The sequence below is a fragment of the Tachysurus fulvidraco genome, chromosome 12, assembly GCF_022655615.1.
Source record: "Tachysurus fulvidraco isolate hzauxx_2018 chromosome 12, HZAU_PFXX_2.0, whole genome shotgun sequence".
Classification (NCBI taxonomy): Eukaryota; Metazoa; Chordata; class Actinopteri; order Siluriformes; family Bagridae; genus Tachysurus; species Tachysurus fulvidraco.
The window spans coordinates 23,563,253-23,588,252 of record NC_062529.1 but is presented as its reverse complement, the minus strand read 5'-3'; the positions used below and the strand labels follow the sequence as shown (position 1 = coordinate 23,588,252).

General features: G+C 44.5%; 2 protein-coding genes across 12 annotated transcripts in view; one reads left to right on the top strand and one right to left on the bottom strand.

Annotated features, from left to right (window-relative positions):
* The window catches only part of arhgef33 (Rho guanine nucleotide exchange factor (GEF) 33), a 14,777-nt gene extending 8,926 nt beyond the window's left edge, over positions 1 to 5,851 (top strand). For 2 of the 4 annotated variants that reach the window (XM_027143702.2, XM_027143700.2), the window contains exons 12-15: positions 3,110 to 3,181; positions 3,897 to 4,494; positions 4,592 to 4,728; positions 5,220 to 5,851. In XM_027143702.2, coding sequence (XP_026999503.1) covers positions 3,110 to 3,181; positions 3,897 to 4,494; positions 4,592 to 4,728; positions 5,220 to 5,349 — 937 coding nt within the window. In that variant the 3' untranslated portion in view covers positions 5,350 to 5,851. Of the gene's footprint in view, positions 1 to 3,109; positions 3,182 to 3,896; positions 4,495 to 4,591; positions 4,735 to 5,219 lie in introns of all 4 variants that reach the window. The other 2 variants (XM_027143703.2, XM_047821959.1) reach the window with 2 other exon arrangements.
* Positions 5,852 to 5,913: 62 nt separating this feature from the next.
* Positions 5,914 to 25,000, bottom strand: part of map4k3b (mitogen-activated protein kinase kinase kinase kinase 3b) — a 43,664-nt gene continuing 24,577 nt past the window's right edge. For 5 of the 8 annotated variants that reach the window (XM_027143688.2, XM_047821954.1, XM_047821956.1 and 2 more), the window contains 16 exons: positions 19,027 to 19,081; positions 18,636 to 18,909; positions 17,641 to 17,732; positions 17,455 to 17,496; positions 16,961 to 17,045; positions 16,796 to 16,875; positions 16,309 to 16,369; positions 15,323 to 15,440; positions 14,825 to 14,883; positions 14,486 to 14,589; positions 13,334 to 13,505; positions 12,905 to 12,973; positions 12,463 to 12,555; positions 11,772 to 11,842; positions 11,635 to 11,690; positions 5,914 to 11,494 (listed from right to left, as the gene is read on the bottom strand). In XM_027143688.2, coding sequence (XP_026999489.1) covers positions 11,407 to 11,494; positions 11,635 to 11,690; positions 11,772 to 11,842; positions 12,463 to 12,555; positions 12,905 to 12,973; positions 13,334 to 13,505; positions 14,486 to 14,589; positions 14,825 to 14,883; positions 15,323 to 15,440; positions 16,309 to 16,369; positions 16,796 to 16,875; positions 16,961 to 17,045; positions 17,455 to 17,496; positions 17,641 to 17,732; positions 18,636 to 18,909; positions 19,027 to 19,081 — 1,519 coding nt within the window. In that variant the 3' untranslated portion in view covers positions 5,914 to 11,406. The remainder of the gene's footprint in view (positions 11,495 to 11,634; positions 11,691 to 11,771; positions 11,843 to 12,462; positions 12,556 to 12,904; positions 12,974 to 13,333; positions 13,506 to 14,485; positions 14,590 to 14,824; positions 14,884 to 15,322; positions 15,441 to 16,308; positions 16,370 to 16,795; positions 16,876 to 16,960; positions 17,046 to 17,454; positions 17,497 to 17,640; positions 17,733 to 18,635; positions 18,910 to 19,026; positions 19,082 to 25,000) is intronic. The other 3 variants (XM_027143692.2, XM_047821957.1, XM_047821958.1) reach the window with 1 other exon arrangement.

Sequence of the window (25,000 nt, the reverse complement as noted above, 5' to 3'; positions counted from 1 at the left end):
GTGTGTCTAACTGAACTGGTGTTTGTTGTGTGTCTAACTGAACTGGTGTTTGTTGTGTGTCTAACTGAACTGGTGTTTGTTGTGTGTCTAACTGAACTGGTGTTTGTTGTGTGTCTAACTGAACTGGTGATTGTTGTGTGTCTAACTGAACTGGTGATTGTTGTGTGTCTAACTGAACTGGTGTTTGTTGTGTGTCTAACTTAACTGATTATTGTGTGTCTAACTGAACTGGTGATTGTTGTGTGTCTAACTGAACTGGTGTTTCTTGTGTGTCTAACTGAACTGGTGTTTCTTGTGTGTCTAACTGAACTGGTGTTTCTTGTGTGTCTAACTGAACTGGTGTTTGTTGTGTGTCTAACTGAACTGGTGTTTGTTGTGTGTCTAACTGAACTGGTGTTTGTTGTGTGTCTAACTGAACTGGTGATTGTTGTGTGTCTAACTGAACTGGTGTTTGTTGTGTGTCTAATTGAACTGGTGATTGTTGTGTGTCTAACTGAACTGGTGTTTGTTGTGTGTCTAACTGAACTGGTGTTTGTTGTGTGTCTAACTGAACTGGTGTTTGTTGTGTGTCTAACTGAACTGGTGATTGTTGTGTGTCTAACTGAACTGGTGTTTGTTGTGTGTCTAACTGAACTGATTGTTGTGTGTCTAACTGAACTGATTGTTGTGTGTCTAACTGAACTGATTGTTGTGTGTCTAACTGAACTGATTGTTGTGTGTCTAACTGAACTGATTGTTGTGTGTCTAACTGAACTGATTGTTGTGTGTCTAACTGAACTGATTGTTGTGTGTCTAATTGAACTGGTGATTGTTGTGTGTCTAATTGAACTGGTGATTGTTGTGTGTCTAACTGAACTGGTGATTGTTGTGTGTCTAACTGAACTGGTGTTTGTTGTGTGTCTAACTGAACTGGTGTTTGTTGTGTGTCTAACTGAACTGATTGTTGTGTGTCTAACTGAACTGATTGTTGTGTGTCTAACTGAACTGATTGTTGTGTGTCTAACTGAACTGATTGTTGTGTGTCTAACTGAACTGATTGTTGTGTGTCTAACTGAACTGATTGTTGTGTGTCTAACTGAACTGGTGTTTGTTGTGTGTCTAACTGAACTGGAGATTGTTGTGTGTCTAACTGAACTGATTGTTGTGTGTCTAACTGAACTGGTGTTTGTTGTGTGTCTAACTGAACTGGTGATTGTTGTGTGTCTAACTGAACTGGTGTTTGTTGTGTGTCTAACTGAACTGGTGATTGTTGTGTGTCTAACTGAACTGGTGATTATTGTGTGTCTAACTGAACTGGTGATTGTTGTGTGTCTAACTGAACTGGTGTTTGTTGTGTGTCTAACTGAACTGATTGTTGTGTGTCTAACTGAACTGATTGTTGTGTGTCTAACTGAACTGATTGTTGTGTGTCTAACTGAACTGGTGTTTGTTGTGTGTCTAACTGAACTGGTGATTGTTGTGTGTCTAACTGAACTGATTGTTGTGTGTCTAACTGAACTGATTGTTGTGTGTCTAACTGAACTGGTGTTTGTTGTGTGTCTAACTGAACTGGTGTTTGTTGTGTGTCTAACTGAACTGATTGTTGTGTGTCTAACTGAACTGGTGTTTGTTGTGTGTCTAACTGAACTGGAGATTGTTGTGTGTCTAACTGAACTGATTGTTGTGTGTCTAACTGAACTGATTGTTGTGTGTCTAACTGAACTGGTGATTGTTGTGTGTCTAACTGAACTGGTGATTGTTGTGTGTCTAATTGAACTGGTGATTGTTGTGTGTCTAATTGAACTGGTGATTGTTGTGTGTCTAACTGAACTGGTGATTGTTGTGTGTCTAACTGAACTGGTGTTTGTTGTGTGTCTAACTGAACTGATTGTTGTGTGTCTAACTGAACTGATTGTTGTGTGTCTAACTGAACTGATTGTTGTGTGTCTAACTGAACTGGTGTTTGTTGTGTGTCTAACTGAACTGGAGATTGTTGTGTGTCTAACTGAACTGATTGTTGTGTGTCTAACTGAACTGATTGTTGTGTGTCTAACTGAACTGGTGTTTGTTGTGTGTCTAACTGAACTGGTGATTGTTGTGTGTCTAACTGAACTGGTGTTTGTTGTGTGTCTAACTGAACTGGTGTTTGTTGTGTGTCTAACTGAACTGGTGTTTGTTGTGTGTCTAACTGAACTGGTGTTTGTTGTGTGTCTAACTGAACTGGTGTTTGTTGTGTGTCTAACTGAACTGGTGATTGTTGTGTGTCTAACTGAACTGGTGATTGTTGTGTGTCTAACTGAACTGGTGTTTGTTGTGTGTCTAACTAAACTGGTGTTTGTTGTGTGTCTAACTGAACTGGTGTTTGTTGTGTGTCTAACTGAACTGGTGTTTGTTGTGTGTCTAACTGAACTGGTGTTTGTTGTGTGTCTAACTGAACTGATTGTTGTGTGTCTAACTGAACTGGTGATTGTTGTGTGTCTAACTGAACTGGTGTTTGTTGTGTGTCTAACTTAACTGATTATTGTGTGTCTAACTGAACTGGTGATTGTTGTGTGTCTAACTGAACTGGTGTTTCTTGTGTGTCTAACTGAACTGGTGTTTCTTGTGTGTCTAACTGAACTGGTGTTTCTTGTGTGTCTAACTGAACTGGTGATTGTTGTGTGTCTAATTGAACTGGTGATTGTTGTGTGTCTAACTGAACTGGTGTTTCTTGTGTGTCTAACTGAACTGGTGATTGTTGTGTGTCTAATTGAACTGGTGATTGTTGTGTGTCTAATTGAACTGGTGATTGTTGTGTGTCTAACTGAACTGGTGATTGTTGTGTGTCTAACTGAACTGGTGTTTGTTGTGTGTCTAACTGAACTGGTGTTTGTTGTGTGTCTAACTGAACTGGTGATTGTTGTGTGTCTAACTGAACTGGTGTTTGTTGTGTGTCTAACTGAACTGGTGTTTGTTGTGTGTCTAACTGAACTGGTGATTGTTGTGTGTCTAACTGAACTGGTGTTTGTTGTGTGTCTAACTGAACTGGTGTTTGTTGTGTGTCTAACTGAACTGGTGATTGTTGTGTGTCTAACTGAACTGGTGTTTGTTGTGTGTCTAACTGAACTGGTGATTGTTGTGTGCGCTTCAGATCATCAGTAAAGCAGCTGTATAAAGTGGATTATGAGAATTCATCAACTTACAGTAGCACAAGTGCACTGACGTGAGTCAACAACATTAACACCTATTACATATCACAGCACTCTTCATCCATCCATCCATCCATCCATCCGTCTGTCTAACGTCCTCTCATCCAGTTATCAAATCTCTATCCATCTGTCTGTCTGCCCCCAATCCTCTGCTGTCTTATTGATCAATCCCTTTCATCATTCCACCATTCCGTGATCATTCTGTCCAGCCATCCACTCAACCCTTCCATTTGGCTATCCATCCGAACATTCCATCCATTTTATCCATCCACTTAGGCCACTTCAAACATGGCATCTATCGACATGCGCACGTGACAATTCTATCTATCCATCCATCCCTCCATCCATCCATCCTCCGTTTCCACCATTCTACTGCAGACTCCCGGTTCTATCCATCCACCCCACCATTCCATCATCTGTTCACATATCTATTATATCCATCATCACAGCATGTTATTGATATGCAACAGTTTTCATCCACCCACTCCACTAAATAACGATTGGTATTCCATGCACCTATCCCTCTGTCTAACCATTCTGATCGATACGCGTCATCCATTCATTTCTTCATCCAACTAACTGTAATATTCTTCCATAGATCCACTTAAAACCTCAACTCTTCGTGCACCCCATCTAACACTACTGAAATTATTTATCTATTCCGTTTCATTCGAAATCTAATCGATTGATATTTTTGTCTCTTTCCACCTCTCTCTCTCTCTCTGTCAGTGATCTATCTCATATTCAGAGCAGAAAGAAAGCGGCAGTCCGTCGTTACCCCGATTGGGAGCCGGAGTCTAATCGCTTTCACCCCGACATTTCCTTTGCATCCGACTCTGAATCTCGTCACAAATCCACACCCACTCAGCTCCACAGGATTCCAGAAACAGATAAGGCCGGGTCGGCCCTGGCCGACGCGATGGGATCGTTCCTCCCATACAGAGATGGAGACTCTCACTGTTCAAGTCGGTCCCATTCCACTGACTCCAGCATTGACATTGCTTTTGTGAGCTGTAGCCCTTCCCTCAATCCGGACCATCAGTCACACGGCAGAGGGCAGAGTGGTGCGGGTGGGGTTTACAGACCCAATCGTGGCTGCGTGTCACCTGATTCGACAAAGATTTTACAGCCTGTACAGCGGAAGAGCAAGTCGCTGAACGGCTTGCAGCTGGACAGCATCGACAGCCCTGCCCACCCGGTCAGAAGTCCCATCCACCCGAGGCTGGTGCGCCAATCGAGTGCCAAATCGAGGCTGAGGAACTGCAGCCCAGAGCGGCATCACGAACCCAACACACACACCACTGCTGAGGAGCTCAAACAACACAAGGTACACCACACTACACAATCCAACACGATGCATTTCTCTAAAGTAGAAGCTGCTTTATTTATTTATTTTATAAGTGCACGTGCTTTTCCCAACTCAGGACCCCGGACCTCCTATATGGGAGGAGTTCAAATGGAAAGGCGTGTCTGAGGAAGGTGACCACGCCCCTCTGAGCGAGCGTAGCAGGAAGGAAGGCAAAGGTTTCCGGAGCTCCTTCAAAAAACTCTTTAAAAAGAAGTGAGGGTAACAAATTTTACTCCTATAGAAGCATACCTCACTAACACACACACACACACACACACACACAATGAATGCCCTACATCTACATTTTAAATAATCTTTTTTTTAACATGTACAAACCAACACATACTTATTCAGTAATATACAGTGTATTTTATGACATGTACAACCCCACCACTAGATGGCGGTGTTTTCAGGTTGTCCGTGCGTCAGATTAGCGTGACCAGTCATGATGGAGCTGTTGAATGTTTACATAGAATTATCATCGTAACCTCCAGATGAACTCATTAGATTCTGGAGGTGATCTAAAGTGGAGTAGTTTTTTTCCCCCTTGACATTTCCTTGAGAGCTTCCTTCTTGTATGGAGCAGATTTTGAAGAAGGGGATTTCATGGATTCAATCTGGTAACAACACGGACTTGAGTTGCTTGTGCTGGAGGCATCAAAAGCTGTTTATTTCTGCTTTGTGTGTGTGTGTGTGTGTGTTAGGTCTGGTGGTGAAAGCAAGGTGGAGAAAGCTGTGGAGAAGGTTGAAGAACAGAGCAGCAGTGAGCTGGAATCTGGGAGGTCAAACAGAGTACGACAACCTGGAGATATCGAAAGAGGAACTGCGGTTTAAACACACACACACACACACACACGCACACGCGTGCACACACACAAACAAACTAGAATAATCTATTCTTGTGTATATGGTGGATGTTATGCACCATCGCTCACTCTTTTTTTTTTCCTCTCACGCACACACACACAGACAGACACACGCACAAAGACACACACACAGACACGCACAAAGACACGCACACACAAACAAGAAGAAACTATTCTTGTGTATATGGTTGTTATGCATTCTCTCTCACTCTTTCTCTCTCTTGCATGCACACGCGCACACACACACACACACACCTTTTCTCACTTCTTCAGTGCTTTCATCATCTCCTTCACCATCCTCTCCCTCAGAACACCATTAACCTCCATTCAGTAAGGATATAAAAATAACCTCACTGCTGTTCTGTATATTTTTTTTCAGCCCATATTAACAAACATCCACAAATGATTGGATTTGATTTTGTCTCAATATTCAATGACCTTCACATGACATTAAACAAAACTAAACCATCTTCCCAGGTGCATCGATGTGTGTTTATATAATAATAGACACAATAAGACACGACGAACATCATGTTTTTTTTCACCTTTAATGTGTTACCTCAATCTCATAGATCAGTTTCACTTTCGAAACAAAATATAGACGATTATACAGTCTGTAAAACCAAATATTATCGTACACTATTTACAGGTCATGTGCATCGTAGTGTGAAGTGAAGATGAACGAACGTGGACTCGGTTTGTTATTAACACGTGCTGAAACCTGCGCGGTGACGTTTCAAGCTGCAATCTGGGAGGTTGAAAAGGTTACTGCACTTTAAACACTCTCTCTTTCTCTCTCTCTCTCTCTGTCTCTCTCTCACATCAGTGTGTTGATTAAAAGTATTCGATCAGCAGAGATACTTTCGCTCTATAGTTTTTGCACAGAAGCTACGAGGCTCTAGTAAGCGAATAAAGGAAACTGACTCGTCTCACACGGAACACCGCTCAGCACTTTGCCTGGAATGTTTGCGGATTGCTGATTTATTTTAATCAAAATTCTGTATCATTCCAGCCGCCAGACCGCGGCTTAGAAAGTGATGGAGATGATAATACACTGGCGCAAAATATATATATATATATATTTCTAAATATCGAACACATTTTCAAGCTTAATATAGTTTCAACAGAAGAAGCTGCTAATCGGTTAAAAATAATAAAATGTTATAGAATTCTCTCATGATGAGAAATATTTAAAATATTAGGTAGATTTTCTTTTATCCAAGATATCACTTACTGTTTTTTTTTTTTGCAGTGTACAGTTTCACACCAAACCTTTTATTTATTTATTTGACAAATGTTGTCTGTGGAAAATTCTGTCCTAAATATGGGCCCGTAAAACACTTCTGTTCATTTATCAGAAAATACTGGGATGGAAAACGAAGTCGCAGAAATCACAGTCTGAGTAAACGGACAACACGGAGCCAGCAGTTACCAGATCTATTAATTATATAACCTAGCGTTAGACGTCATGCGCGTCACATCCAGCTTGTTTTCGCTTTTTGTTCACGTGGCGTTTTTGCGGCTCCGTCTTTCAGGGCTCGGTTTGTGTCTCGCAGCTCGGTTTAACGGTTCGTGTATCCAGAGAAAAAAAATAAATCAATGTACAGAATTTTAGGTGCGAAAACTTCCATCACTTGCTAGCTAAATCTGACTCGTAGCTTCTGCCGAACTAAAGATGCAAAAATTGACTTTGTTTTGCTGGACAGATTTGATGGATGTCCTAAAATGGCAAACTGACATTAGAATTTTAGCCCTAAATCCTTTTATTTATTCCTGGAGCGTGAAGAAGTGCACTTTTCCCTCCCAGTAAGATGTTCAACATTGCTAAATGATCACCCAGACATCTGCTACTGTCATTTCCAACAAAAGAAACAAACAAAACCAAAAAACATCAACATTATTCGACGACGGACGCTAACGTTCAGCTACGATCGCAAGGACATTCTGGTATCTGGATGTGTAACGCGCCTCTCGCACGCCGAATGAAAACAAAATTCACATGCACCAGATGTTAAGACGAAACATTTTGTGATGAAATCATGCGCCAGCCGATCAGAGGCGGTCTTGTATTTTCGTCTCCAACAGACACCGAAACGTCCTCGAGAGTTCGAACTTAAGGGAATGCGTTTGTGTCCCATTTCGCCGTTTCTTTCATATTTACACCTCCAACACATGTATACCTTAAAAAAAAAACAAACGGTAAAATCTCTCGCTAATCTCTAGCATTCGTTGGGTCTATTAACTAACGGTGACTTCGGCTCGTGTCGAAACGTGTATGTAGCGTTATAATAAGTGTTTGTTTATCCCCCACACACACACACGTCTCAGAACACCTAAGCAGCGGAATCCTAACTGGACGGCGAACGTCAAATTATAGCCCGTATAAAACTGTGCAAATTTTCAATACAGTGATTAGAGTAAGGTTAAAACGTGAGGCATGGCTTTCGGTCCAGAGCGACGACACGCACACGAAGGAAGGAAACCCACTTTAGTTTTATTTAGTGAATGAAACCGCAGTCAGAGTTCGGTGAAGCTCCATGACACCGGATCCGTTTTTTCCGTCCAATCGGCCCACGGGTTATCGACGGACACGGAATTTGATCGATTTGGCGATGAAGCGTTACGATTATTATTAGTTATATAAAATAAACACACACAGAAGGACAAATCTTCATGAGTGAGTTCGACTCGAATCCTGTTGGAATTAAGATATACTTTTGGAACTAGAAACGTTTACGTATATAGACACTCGAACCGCTTTTTTCCTTTTGTTAAGAGTTTAATTTAGACTTTATTATTGTATTTGTAATGCAAGTGTGAAGTGCTTCATTGAAAAAAAAAAGGGGGGGGGGACGAAACAGCAACAACAACAACAAAAAAAAAAACAGATCTCGCACCATCTCTAGTCGTAACAATGGCGATCGAAGGATCACGCTAGCAAGCTAAAAAAAGAAAGAAAGAAATCGAAGCAGAGAATTTGGCGGTGATTTCTGGAAAGTCTGGCACTTGGTTTTCCTTTAAACGTGTTTATAGTGTGATGTTCGAGATTTCACTGAAATCTCTGAAGTCTGGGATTCGCCATTTGAGGGACAGGTGCGATGGCGAATTGTCCGTGATGTCGTCATGATGTTCGATCTCACTGGCTCGAAAGGAAAGCTTCTCCCGAATAAAATAAACAAAACATCACTGCAAGCTAAAATATACGACCCTGATAACTGGCACCTGAACGTTAATGTATTAAATCAGACGTGTCAGATACCTGTTGTTTAAAACCCATGGGAAGGGCGTTTGGCAGCTGGATCTCAGACCGATCCCTCCTCCGTCGTCATGTGTGAGAATTATACACGTAGAAATAACGTGGCAGGGATCCGAACGGTGAGCGGAGCGAGTTAAATAAACTCGTGTGAATAAAAAAAAACAGCAAGACGACTTTTTTTTTTTTTTTTTTGCCATAAAATATCCTGGATTAAGAAACTGAGTGAACGCGTTCTTGGTCCTTTAGGAGATCTAACTAGTCGTCGGGGCTGGAACGTGCCGGAATGTGCATGGGATTTCGTTCCGATTCGTTCAAGAAGGAACACTTTCTATAGCGAGAAGCCTAACAGTAATACTTTCGCACAAATTTATTAAAAATGCGTCAAAAAAAATAAAATAAAATAATAATAAGTCTGACACGACAAAATGACCGTCATTTTACAGAGTATTTTATACTCAGTGTTCAATTCTGAGCTAAAACATAGACAAACCTACGACTATCTATAAGAATAGACCGTTGTCGATCGTTAATAATTACGGAACATCTTTACATTTTCCGCTCGGACCCGTGCTCTCGCTTCACCGCCGGACTTTTTAAACTAAAAATTAAACAGAACGTACAGATTTTACATACAAAGCGACCGTTAAAGCGGCTAATGACCGCCTAGAGACCGTAGTGTTGAATTAAATAAGCCTTAATACCTGACGTTTAGTGTTGATTCAACTCTGAGACTTCCTGAATTATGTCTTGAAACCTTTACATCGTCATCATAAGCTTTGTTTTTTTATTAACGATATAGCAAAATATTTGGTTAAAAATTAATACGTGTCCATTTATATATATATAAATGTATATCTTTATATATTTATTTTAAAAGAAAGAAAGTGTTGAATACCGTTTGCAAATGAAGCAACCATTCCTTCCGCGTGTGCTTTTCTAACTCCAATGAGCACAAAAGGCACGGGATGAAGACACAAATGCCCACCGACGTCACACCTCCGGATGAAACTTTTCCTTTAAGCCTTCGAGCCGAATAACCAAAGTATGTACACGAGCCCGTTAGCTTTACTGTTAACTTCTACGCGAGTACGTGTTCTGATATTGCAAGGCATAAATTCACAAGCATATTACTGTTCATAATTATTATTATTATTATTACTACTAGAATAAATTACGGTGACAAAAACGTACCCAGAAGTTACACTCTACTCTTTTCAGTTTGAAAAGACAGCATTTTTGGTAATAGTTTCGTTTTATTTACTTAGTTTTGCGCAGGCTAGCTGCGGAAAGACTTCGTAACACACGTGTCGTATTGTATCTACAGAATAACGCGCGGTGTGAAAAGCTCGCGTCGGCGTTCGTGAGGTAACTTTTTAAAGCGATCCGTCATGACGTACAAAAAAAAAAATAAAGAAAAAGAGACATCAGGCACTGTAACAACATTAACGTCAGCCCTGGAACATTTTACGAGTGTTTAAGAAGAAATTTGCTAACAGCTAAACGGTTGCTAAGTCGCTGTAACTAATTTTTAGATGCAGCTCTTAAGTGACGCTACGGTTAGCATAAGACGCTTCCGATCGTTAGGAACAGTTAAGTTAGGTCGAGTTTTAGAAGATGAGTAAATATTCAACCTGATTTCAAATTTAATACGATCACTCGGGCAACGTTCAAATAAATTCTTACTAGCAAAATATTTGAAAAGACAATTTCTGGCTTCATTGTTTGTACATTAGCCGCTTCGATGCTGTAGATTTCAGCTAAAGTTAGCGAAAGTTCGATCACGTTTGTGCGTTAGAATCTTATTCCGACTCGGCGACACGACTCCTTTTCTAGCCGACTCGTTCCCGTTACACGTGAAATTATTGCCAGGAGTCGAAACGTTCCTTAAACGAATAGTACGACTAACGTGAAAGCAGGTTAAATTTACGTTAATCAGTCGCAGGTTGATTTTTTTACTTCGAGATTTTTACGGTTAAAGCGACGGAGGCTTACAGTTATATGATTGGGGGGGATTGTTAAAAACGATAAAAGAATAAAAGTGCGACAAAAGCAGCGTGTCTAAATTGTGAAGATTGTTTTAGTCGTTGTTGTTGAGACTGATTTTGCATCTGGGTTAAAATCATGAGTGCCTTCGTTCTTCAACTTTTAAAGCAATCAAATAAAAATGATTCAATTATTAAACATAATCACATGATGTTGCAAATACTGACTTTTTTTTTTTTTTACACGAACTGCCTTATTCTTTAAACGTCATCCGTCGTTAATCGGTGTGTTACGAAGTCGTTACGTAGCTAGCCGCAAGACGACACGATGTTACCGGCGCTATAAGGGTGTATCGGCTCTACGGGAGCTAGGAGTGAGAACGAGGGAAGGCTGCAGGCAGAGACGATGGAAAATAAAAATCTGGGGTGTTTTTAAAAAGGAAAAAAAAATTAAAAAAAACATACAAACAAACGAACAACAAAAAAAACAAAAACAAGACGCCTCGTTGTGACATGCCACAATAAATAATTTTTTTTTAAAAAGAGTCAGCGAGTCAGGGTAGGATACGATCAGTAGTGTGTGTGTGTGTAGTGTGTGTAGTGTGTTTAGTTATGGCTGTGTCGTAGCAGACAGCGGTGTAAGAGGGCGGCTGCTGGCGTATTGTTTATAGGAATGTGTGTGCGCACATGTAGCTTATAGCTGTGGCGGGGGTGTAGTGCGTTATGTAGCATAGCAGAGGAATGCTGTTTAGTGTGTGTGTGTGTGTGTGTGTGTGTGTGTGTGTGTTCAGTAGCTGTTCTCATGGCCTGCAAGGATGTACAGGTTACTCTGAGCTGTTGGGTTATCCGTTGGTCGACTCTCTAAAACCACCGTCCTGTTACACACACACACACACACACACACACACACACACACACCCACAAGGTTATGAAAAGTACTGAAAGTGTTCACGGCATGTGTGTGTAGGGTGTGTGTGTGTGTGTGTGTGTGTGTGTCTCCAAGGTCTTAATTTACCTGTCTGAGCCCAGCAGTCTGAAGATGCGCGAGCTGTCGGAGATCTCCTGCGTGATCTGGTGGAGTGACAGAGCAATATTACACACACACACACACACACACAAAACATCCTATATACACAAGCCCCAAACACACACCTCGTTGGTTTTGAAGCTGCGTCCCTGCATGCCGTGTCTCCAGAACGCCAGTACGCTATCCTGCAAACACACTGCAACAGCACAGGAGGCATTATAACGAGCGATCACGTGCACACACACATAAGGAACAAGTCTTTTGTGGGCGTCGCCTGTTTAGGAGGAGGCGGTAGCTATTTACGCCATATAAAGGTTTGTGCACACCTCACCAACACACTCGCATGTGGTTCTTCTCCAAAGCACATAATTGTGTGTCCTGGGACTACGAGCCTCAATCGGAACTCCAGCATCGAGTCCCCCCTTAGCTGTTACGATGAGCTTCTCTGTTGGATGTATGGAGCTCGTCGTAACAGCTAAAGGGGGAATCGATGCTGGAATGAGACGTTTAAACGAGCACATAGGGGTGTGATGGTCCAGGGTGCACATACTTTTGACTCATATTGTGTAGATCTACAAAAGCTAACTAGTTAAACACAAATGAATTAACATGCTAATGAACGATATGTCACTTAAAATTGCAGCTCTGTGACACACTGATACACACACACACACACACACTGATATACAGATATACACACACACACACACACTGATATACACACACACACACTGATATACACACACACACACACACACGCACACTGATACACACACACGCACACTGATACACACACACGCACACAGCTTTACTCACCTATTGCTTCAATCTGGAAGTTGAAGGTGAGCTCGGCTGAGAGCTTCTTGCTAGATTTTAATCGGCCTTGTAAGTTCACCATCTTTATACAACCTACAAATGTACACACACACACACACACACACACACACACACACACACACACACACACAGTTAAAGGTACCCTGTAAACAGCCAGCATTTTACCATTTACACACCTGCCACTGAAACAATCAGCAAACAGGTTGTGTGTGTATGTATGTATGTGCGTGTGCTTAAGAGTTTGTGTATGTGTTTATGATTGTGTGTGTGTGCATATGTATTTGTGTGTGTGTTTATGTTTGTGTATGTGTATTTGTACGTGTGTGTGTGTATGTGAGTGTGTGTAAGCGTTTGTGTAAGTGTGTGTCTGTGTGAGAGAGAAACACACGTGTGAGGCAGTAATCAATAAATCCATACTCACGGTCCAAACACACCAGTATGGTGTCCCTTTCCAGTTGTGTGACGTGAATGACACACGTCTGTGGCGTGTCTGAAACACAAACACCAGCACACTCAAGCCACAGGAACAGTTATGGAACCTCGACTACTCTCTGCCCCTCTGCCCTTTCTGCTCTCTGCCCTTTCTGCTCTCTGCCCTTTCTGCTCTCTGCCCTTTCTGCTCTCTGCCCTTTCTGCTCTCTGCCCTTTCTGCTTAACAATAAGCTCTTAATAATAACATCCTGACATGCTGTGTCACTAACACACACTTCAGTCATGTGTCTAACACTCCTGTATATCCTACTATTCACTGTGTGTTTAATGTAAAGGTCTGAACTGTTTATGTTTTGGTAATGATGTAATGAATGAGTATCAGACGGCAGCACGGTGACACCGGGATGTCGGTCCGTACCAGGTTCTGTGTAGGTTGGTGCGATATCATTGGGGTCCACGGTGCCAAAGGTCACAACCTGATCAGGCTGACTGCCTTTAACAACAGACACACAGATCAATGGGTAATGATGCTCCGGGACCACCAGCATCTCAAACACCTCCAATGGACACGGGAGGGTGAAGTCTATATTCTACACACAGGGAAAGAAAAAAGATTAGATCTCAAACTCACTCACTCACACTCACCCACACCCACTCATTCATTCACCCAGACTCACCCACTCATTCAGACTCACCCACACTCACCCACACCCACTCATTCATTCACCCAGACTCACCCACTCATTCAGACTCACCCACACTTACCCACACCCACCCACTCATTCATTCACCCTGACTCAGCCACTCATTCAGACTCACCCACACCCACCCACTCATTCATTCACCCAGACTCACCCACTCATTCAGACTCACCCACACTTACCCACACCCACCCACTCATTCATTCACCCAGACTCACCCACATACTTATTCACTCACTCACCCACTCACTCACACTTACCCACACCCACCCACTCATTCATTCACCCAGACTCACCCACTCACACTTACCCACACCCACCCACTCATTCATTCACCCAGACTCACCCACTCACACTTACCCACACCCACCCACCCACTCATTCATTCACCCAGACTCACCCACTCACTCCCCTCACCCAATCTAACCGGCCCACTCACTCATTCACTCAGACTAACCCACTCACTCACACTCACCCACACCCACTCATTCATTCATTCACCCTGACTCACCCACACACCCACCCACTCATTTATTCACCCAGACGCACTCATTCACTCAGACTCACCCACTCACTCAGACTAACCCACTCACTCACACGCACCCACACACCCACCCACTCACACCCACCCACTCATTCATTCACCCAGACTCACCCACTCACTCACACCCACACCCATTCATTCATTCACCCTGACTCACCCATTCACTCAGACTCACCCACTTACTTAGTCTCACCCACTCGATCACACCCACCCACCCATTCATTCACCCAGACTCACCCACTTCACCCAGACCCTCACATTCACCCGCTCAGACTCACTCAGTCAGACTCACTCACCCAGACACTTAATATCACACAATCCCCACCTTAATAAGCATGAAGCGCTGCATGGACTCCACCCATTCGAATAAAACTACACTGGACTGGAACACACCACACAGATACTTCATCCCTGTGTATGGATTGCGAACTAAACACACACACACACACACACACACACACACACACACACACACACACACACACACACACACACACCTCAGTTTAACAGGGTCATGCTAATAACACAACAATTACACAACAATATAAACCAGTATTTTGTGTATTCACTTTTCAGCTCATTATTTAAAGCTTAAATAAAACAATCCTCGTGTGTGTCATCGTCCTGTACGCTGCGGTGACATCCTGAGCTCTGTCTGACTCACCTACACAACACTTCTGGCACCCTTTTGTGTCTGGAATCTTACTGGACACTGTGAACTTCCTGTAAAACAATTAAAGACAATCAGTGCATTTAAGTGCATTCAGAAAGATCGTTATTGTACGAACACACAAATGGACGCATTATAAAAGCCTAAACGCTTTACCGGTCGTGCCACATCGCTAATATACAACAAGCTGTGAGTGAATGGTTGGACTATTTAGAACATCAGAATGAATCGAACGTGTGTAAAGACTGAAGTGAAACAAACCCGTATTTATAGGTTCTGAGTGAAAAGTGCTGATGTGGGAACAGATGCATATGAGGAGGTGTGTGTAGATAAACATCTTAGCTGTATGAATAAGGGATTCGCTCCTTCTCTCAGAGCCTCAGGGTGTAATGCTGAGCCTCGTCTGTTTATATACAGCACAGGGAGTCGAGTACTCCTTCGTGTACGTTCAAGAAAATCGATAGTCACAGAAAAAAGTTACAAAAAACCTACCGTGGGATGATTTTATCGGGCAGTTTGTATGTCGATATGGCAACCGGTAACTTCTGCATCTGCCGAGCATGCTCGAAGAGACCACACAGGTTATGGGAGTATAGCTGGGACGCTTTACCTGCACCACACACACACACACACACACGCACACACACACACACACACATGCGTTCATATAATCCAAGGACTCAAACACAATCATCACATGAACATCCTCAGTATTGTATGTCTTTAAAGTTTACAGGTTTAGCGAAGTAATCATTTATAACTCCACTAACTGGTTTAATGTATTTATTTCCAGCAACCAACCACAAACATCAACCTCTCTTCCCGTCGCCCGCTGTCTCCTGCCCTGTTGCCCGCTGTGCTGCCCGCTCTGTCTCTCTCTCCGTCTCCCGCCCTGTCTCTCTCTCCGTCTCCCGCCCTGTTTCTCTCCCTGTCGCCCGCCCTGTCTCTCTCTCTGTCGCCCGCCCTGTCTCTCTCTCTCTCTCTGTCGCCCGCCCTGTCTCTCTCTCTCTCTCTCTCTCTGTCGCCCGCCCTGCCTCTCTCTCTCTCTCTGTCGCCCGCCCTGCCTCTCTCTCTCTCTCTCTCTCTGTCGCCCGCCCTGCCTCTCTCTCTCTCTCTGTCGCCCGCCCTGACTCTCTCTCTCTGTCTCCCGCCCTGTCTCTCTCTCTCTCTCTGTCTCCCGCCCTGTCTCTCTCTCTCTCTCTCTCTGTCTCCCGCCCTGTCTCTCTCTCTCTCTCTCTCTGTCTCCCGCCCTGTCTCTCTCTCTCTCTCTGTCTCCCGCCCTGTCTCTCTCTCTCTCTCTCTCTCTCTGACTCCCGCCATGTCTTCTCTCTCTCTGTCTCCCACCCTGTCACTCCCACCCTGTCACTCCCACCCTGGTCTCCCAGTCTGGTCTCCCAGTCTGGTCTCCCAGTCTGGTCTCCCAGTCTGGTCTCCCAGTCTGGTCTCCGCTTTATAAGAGAATGCTGAAAAAGTCTTACCAGATATCGAGAAGAGCCAGTTGTTCATCACGTATAACCACGTGCACCTCCGGGGAAATATCTGTGAGATCCACAGAAGTAAAATGTATTAAAGTGACATCATGTGTCTTACCACCATTAATAAATACAGAGCTGAGGAGTGTAACTGAGTCAAGGTAAAATTCTAACCCAATAATAATAATAATAATAATTAGAAGGCGGCGGCGTTCTCGCTCTCGCACTCTGTTACTCGTGCCCTCTCACTTTACTCCATTTCTCACTCCTTATATTTCCATTCTAATAAAATCGAAAAGTTGACAGGTTTTCGGGGTGAAATGACTAAAAGCTGCTTGTTTAGACGGCTTAATGTTTACGTTACAGCGTGACAGAAACTCAGCAGTGAAAGACTGAAAGCATATCGGAATAAACAGTCAGAGGAAGATTTCAAGGTGGAATCTGATCTCTTTGTGTTGGTCTAACGGTCATGTCGGTCTAGTCAGAGCAGCACCTGCACCATGGAGGTCTCGTGAAGCTCGTTCAGATTCAGACTGTACATTCCTTCCTCCGCTCCGAAAATCAAATACTGATCTGAAATGAGAAACATGAGATCAATCCAGAGGGGGAAAAAGTAACTGCACCGTAAAATGTGAGCTTTCAGAGCCGAGCCTCGTACCTCTGGTGTCTGGGTTGACCCAGGACGAAGCGCAGTGGATCTTCAGCGGACATCCGTTAAACACTTTTGAGAAACACGCTCCCATCTGCGCAGAAGAAACACAGATTATTTTAGAAGAACACACACTTTTTTTTTTTTTTAAATCATCAAACTAATATACAGGCACATTACACATGCTCTCTAATGTTTCCTCATGGCGTGACTAAAAAAAAAACATCCTCATTCCTCACTAGCACTTAATTACGTGGTATTAAGTGTAGTCAGAAAACGAGCTGTTTCCATGGCAACATGCACACCAGCCAATCCGATGCGGAGGGTTAGTTAAACCGAACTGCGGTGTCATTAATTCCTTTATTTCATAAGGCACCAAAGTTTTTTTTTTTTTTTTATGTATTTAAGATCGAGTTTAAAATTTAGAGAACACGTTTGTGGTCACCGTGGTGACGTTCCTGACTTTCGTGTCGTGCGGACGGAGAAGCGGCCGATGTACTCACGTGCACTTTAGGCGTCGGAGGCAGACCGTTACACATCGGCTTCTGTGACGTGCGTTAAAAAAAAAATAAAGACGGATAAATTTCACTAATGAAACATTATCATGGTTTGAACTGACAGGAAAACAAATAAATAAATAAACAAATAAATAAATAAATAAATAAATAAATAAATAGACACAGACTCACGGGAATGTCTTTACTCCTGCGACTGGGAACGGTGGGGAGAGTCGAGAGTCTTTCCCTCTCTCCGTTCTGCGATGATGCGCTCAATCCATTGCCTACACACACACACACACACACACACATATTTTATATTGATTAGACTCCAACATCATCCTTATAGAAGAACCCATTTGAACTCCGTCCACAATAATCGATAGACAGCTCGAGGTCTCCACCTGATTAGCACACTGTAATAAACACCATGCACACACACACACACACACACACCGCAGTGTATCAGTACAATCACTGTATAAGCACTGATGTGCTGGATCATTGTGTATGCTAAATTCTTGGCTAAATCCAAAACCGCAAACTTTTTTTTTTTTTGTCCCCCCCACAGAGGACAAAAAGGAATCCATCCATTTGTGGTCACAGACACTTTACTGTCCTTACGCTAAAAGTAAAATAAAACTAAAATTAAATCCTATTTCACGGTCGATGATCTACGCCTGTCAATCAAACGCCGTGGGCGGGGGTTAAGAAAGAAAGGAAGCGATGAAAACTGTGAGATTTGTTGTTTTATTCTCTCCAGCAAGCCAGAGAAGCTTTTACTTCCAGGAGTAAGGGTGGTGAAAAATTAACCCCGTTTCCATGGTTACAGCCCTGGCTGTTGGTTTAGGCTCTGATTAATTTTTTTTTTCTTTCTTTCTTTTATTTCTGGAACCTTCCTGTTTAGCCCGAGGTTGTTTGCAGTTTAAGACACAGCCATGACTGAAACACACTCAAAAACGTTTCCATCAGCCTTTAACGACAGCTTTAACATTTGGGTCTCAGCTAGACGTTGTTCTTAGCCGTATTTCTGAGTTTGTTTGTTCATGTTGGTTGTAAATTTCACATTACAGCAGGTGGATGGAAACTCCATTAGAGACAATGGAAGTCACTACACATCTACTGCGATGTTTACATCTACCAATCACAGAGCGGCATCTGGCTACCAGGGGCGGGGCCAAGCTTACTGTCTTCCTTCTGTTCCTCAGCGTGTAGCCACTCCCAGAACCTAAAACTCCCATCATCACCTTCAGTCTCTGTCTGAGCGCGCTCCGGAAGCTCTTTACCTAAGCTGCTGCGTCTCTGAGGGGGCAGCCGAGGGGGCGGCGGCCTGGGGGGCACGCAGGAGGTGGGCCGAGGAGGAGGGGTGGGGCTTGAGGAGACAGGGCAACGTTTGATGGTCCCCTGTCCGGCGCCATCCTCTCCGTCAGGATCGTTCTGGAGAGGGCCGAGAGCCTTGGGCTACAGAGAGAGAGTGTGAGAGAGTGTGAAACAGAGTGTGCTTGTGTGAGAGAGAGTGTGTGTGTGAGAGAGTGTGTGAGAGAGAGAGTGTTTTGTGTTTGAGTTGTGTGTTCTCACCTTAGGGGGTAAAGGAGGAGGAACTTTAGGCCTCATTGTTGAACTGGAGTTTGAACTGAGGAATCAGACATGCAGTTTAGATTATTAGATCTCTCACACACACACACACACACACACACACACACACACACACACACACACATGTGCACGCACACACTCCATAAACATACATGTTTATTGCATGGCATGCAATGAGAGCTCCCATGACAGACTCTCACAGCGACCAATCAGATAAGGAGAAGTTAATTTATGCATCTCAGCCCAACAAGCTTGGAGTGAAGTGAGTTAAGGGGGAGGTGGTGGAGTGTAACAGGATTATGGTGGTGGTGGAGTGTAACAGGATTATTGTCGTGGTGGAGTGTAACAGGATTATGGTGGTGGTGGAGTGTAACAGGATTATTGTGGTAGTGGAGTGTAACAGGATTATGGTGGTGGAGTGTAACAGGATTATTGTGGTGGTGGTGTAGTGCAACAGGATTATGGTGGTGGAGTGTAACAGGATTATGGTGGTGGAGTGTAACAGGATTATTGTGGTGGAGGAGTGTAACAGGATTATGGTGGTGGAGTGTAACAGGATTATTGTGGTGGTGGAGTGTAACAGGATTATGGTGGTGGAGTGTAACAGGATTATTGTGGTGGAGGAGTGTAACAGGATTATTGTGGTGGAGGAGTGTAACAGGATTATTGTGGTGGTGGTGGAGTGTAACAGGATTATTGTGGTGGTGGTGGAGTGTAACAGGATTATTGTGGTGGTGGTGGAGTGTAACAGGATTATTGTGGTGGTGGAGTGTAACAGGATTATGGTGGTGGTGGAGTGTAACAGGATTATTGTTGTGGTGGAGTGTAACAGGATTATGGTGGTGGAGTGTAACAGGATTATTGTGGTGGTGGTGGAGTGTAACAGGATTATTGTGGTGGTGGTGGAGTGTAACAGGATTATTGTGGTGGTGGAGTGTAACAGGATTATTGTGGTGGTGGAGTGTAACAGGATTATTGTGGTGGTGGAGTGTAACAGGATTATGGTGGTGGTGGAGTGTAACAGGATTATTGTGGTGGTGGAGTGTAACAGGATTATGGTGGTGGAGTGTAACAGGATTATTGTGGTGGTGGTGGAGTGTAACAGGATTATTGTGGTGGTGGTGGAGTGTAGCAGGATTATTGTGGTGGTGGTGGAGTGTAACAGGATTATTGTGGTGGTGGAGTGTAACAGGATTATTGTGGTGGTGGAGTGTAACAGGATTATTGTGGTGGTGGAGTGTAACAGGATTATTATGGTGGTGGAGTGTAACAGGATTATTGTGGTGGTGGAGTGTAACAGGATTATTATGGTGGTGGAGTGTAACAGGATTATTGTGGTGGTGGAGTGTAACAGGATTATTGTGGTGGTGGAGTGTAACAGGATTATTGTGGTGGTGGAGTGTAACAGGATTATTGTGGTGGTGGAGTGTAACAGGATTATTGTGGTGGTGGAGTGTAACAGGATTATTGTGGTGGTGGAGTGTAACAGGATTATTGTGGTGGTGGAGTGTAACAGGATTATTGTGGTGGTGGAGTGTAACAGGATTATTGTGGTGGTGGAGTGTAACAGGATTATTGTGGTGGTGGAGGAGTGTAACAGGATTATTGTGGTGGTGGAGGAGTGTAACAGGATTATTGTGGTGGAGGAGTGTAACAGGATTATTGTGGTGGTGGAGTGTAACAGGATTATTGTGGTGGAGGAGTGTAACAGGATTATTGTGGTGGAGGAGTGTAACAGGATTATGGTGGTGGAGTGTAACAGGATTATGGTGGTGGAGTGTAACAGGATTATTGTGGTGGAGGAGTGTAACAGGATTATTGTGGTGGAGGAGTGTAACAGGATTATGGTGGAGGAGTGTAACAGGATTATGGTGGTGGAGTGTAACAGGATTATGGTGGTGGAGTGTAACAGGATTATGGTGGTGGAGTGTAACAGGATTATGGTGGTGGTGGAGTGTAACAGGATTATGGTGGTGGTGGAGTGTAACAGGATTATTGTGGTGGTGGAGTGTAACAGGATTATTGTGGTGGTGGAGTGTAACAGGATTATTGTGGTGGTGGAGTGTAACAGGATTATTGTGGTGGTGGAGTGTAACAGGATTATTGTGGTGGTGGAGTGTAACAGGATTATGGTGGTGGAGTGTAACAGGATTATTGTGGTGGTGGAGGAGTGTAACAGGATTATTGTGGTGGTGGAGTGTAACAGGATTATTGTGGTGGTGGAGTGTAACAGGATTATTGTGGTGGTGGAGTGTAACAGGATTATTGTGGTGGAGGAGTGTAACAGGATTATGGTGGTGGAGTGTAACAGGATTATGGTGGTGGAGTGTAACAGGATTATTGTGGTGGAGTGTAACAGGATTATTGTGGTGGAGGAGTGTAACAGGATTATTGTGGTGGAGGAGTGTAACAGGATTATGGTGGTGGAGTGTAACAGGATTATGGTGGTGGAGTGTAACAGGATTATGGTGGTGGAGTGTAACAGGATTATGGTGGTGGAGTGTAACAGGATTATTGTGGTGGAGGAGTGTAACAGGATTATGGTGGTGGAGTGTAACAGGATTATTGTGGTGGTGGAGTGTAACAGGATTATTGTGGTGGAGGAGTGTAACAGGATTATGGTGGTGGAGTGTAACAGGATTATTGTGGTGGAGGAGTGTAACAGGATTATTGTGGTGGAGGAGTGTAACAGGATTATGGTGGTGGAGTGTAACAGGATTATGGTGGTGGAGTGTAACAGGATTATGGTGGTGGAGTGTAACAGGATTATGGTGGTGGAGTGTAACAGGATTATTGTGGTGGAGGAGTGTAACAGGATTATGGTGGTGGAGTGTAACAGGATTATTGTGGTGGTGGAGTGTAACAGGATTATTGTGGTGGAGGAGTGTAACAGGATTATGGTGGTGGAGTGTAACAGGATTATGGTGGTGGAGTGTAACAGGATTATGGTGGTGGAGTGTAACAGGATTATGGTGGTGGAGTGTAACAGGATTATTGTGGTGGAGGAGTGTAACAGGATTATGGTGGTGGAGTGTAACAGGATTATTGTGGTGGTGGAGTGTAACAGGATTATTGTGGTGGAGGAGTGTAACAGGATTATGGTGGTGGAGTGTAACAGGATTATTGTGGTGGAGGAGTGTAACAGGATTATGGTGTTACGTCTGCTGGTGGTGATTTGGTCTGAAGTTCCTGCATGTTTCTGTTTTCTTTTGTTTGTTTAACACTAAAAGGTTTTGCTTTGCCTGAAGCACAAAAACATCACGAAGCATGAAGAGTTAGTGGGACATGCACTAACACACACACCCACACACCCCCTCACCACATGCACACACACACCCACCCATGCATCACACGCAACCAACCCACACCCACCACACGCACACACACACGCCATCACACGCAACCAACCCACCCCCACCACACCCACCCACCATCACTCACACCCACCCACCATCACTCACACACCCACCCACCCACCATCACTCACACACCCACCCACCCACCATCACACACACACCCACCCACCCACCACTCACACACACACCCACCCACCCACCACTCACACACACACCCACCCACCAACACACATCCACCCACCCACCAACACACATCCACCCACCCACCAACACATCGCACCCACACCATACCATCTCACCCAGACACCCACCATCACACCCCGATACACACACACACCAAATACACACACACACACACACCAAATACACACACACACCGATACACACACACCAATACACACACACACACCGATACACACCGATGCACACACACACCGATACACACACACGCACCGACACACACGCACCGACACACACGCACCGACACACACGCACCGACACACACGCACCGACACACACACCCCGACACACACACCCCGACACACACACCGATATACACACACACACACCGATACACACACACACACACACACACCGATACACACACACACACACACCGATACACACACACACACACACCGATACACACACACACACACACCGATACACACACACACACACCGATACACACACACACACACCGATACACACACACACACACACACACCGATACACACACACACACACACCGATACACACACACACACCGATACACACACACACACCGATACACACACACACACCGACACACACACACACCGACACACACCGATACACACACACACACACACCGATACACACACACACACACCCCGATACACACACACACACACCCCGATACACACACACACACACACCCCGACACACACACACACACACCCCGACACACACACACACCCCGATACACACACACACCCCGATACACACACACACCCCGATACACACACACACCCCGATACACACACACACCCCGATACACACACACACCCCGATACACACACACACACACACACACCCCGATACACACACACACACACACACACCCCGATACACACACACACACACACACCCCGATACACACACACACACACACACACACACCGATACACACACACACACCGATACACACACACACACCGATACACACACACACCGACACACACACACACCGACACACACCGATACACACACACCGACACACACCGATACACACACACACACACCCCGATACACACACACACACACCCCGATACACACACACACACCCCGATACACACACACACACACCCCGATACACACACACACACACCCCGACACACACACACACACACCCCGACACACACACACACACACCGATACACACACACACACACACACACACACACCGATACACACACACACACCCCGATACACACACACACACACCCCGATACACACACACACACACCCCGATACACACACACACACACCGATACACACACACACACACCCCGACACACACACACACACACACACACACACACCCCGACACACACACACACACCCCGACACACACACACACACCCCGACACACACACACACCCCGACACACACACACACCCCGACACACACACACACACCCCGACACACACGCACACCCCGACACACAAAACACCCCGAAACACAACACAACCCCGATACACACACACAACCCCGAACACACACACACCGATACACACACATACCCGATACACAAAAAAAAACAAAAAAAACAACACAACAGCCAAAAAAACACAAAAAACACACCCGATACAAAAACAAAACAAAAAACAAACACCCGATACACACAAAACACACACAACACCCGATACAAACACACACAAAACCACAACAACCCGATACAACACACACACACAAACAAACACACCACCGATACACAACACACACACACACTCACACAGATACACACACACACACACACACACACCCCGATACACACACACACACACACACACCCCGATACACACACACACACACACACCCCGATACACACACACACACACACACACCCCGATACACACACACACACACACCCCGATACACACACACACACACCCCGATACACACACACACACCCCCCCGATACACACACCCACACACCGATACACACACCCACACACACCCACACACCGATACACACACCCACACACCGATACACGCACACACCCACAGATACACACACACACCCACAGATACACACACACACCCACAGATACACACACACACACCCACAGATACACACACACACACCCACAGATACACACACACACCCACAGATACACACACACACCCACAGATACACACACACACACCCACAGATACACACACACACACCCACAGATACACACACACACACCCACAGATACACACACACACACACCCACAGATACACACACACACACACCCACAGATACACACCGACACACACACACCGACACACACACACCGACACACACACACCGACACACACACACCGACACACACACACCGACACACACACA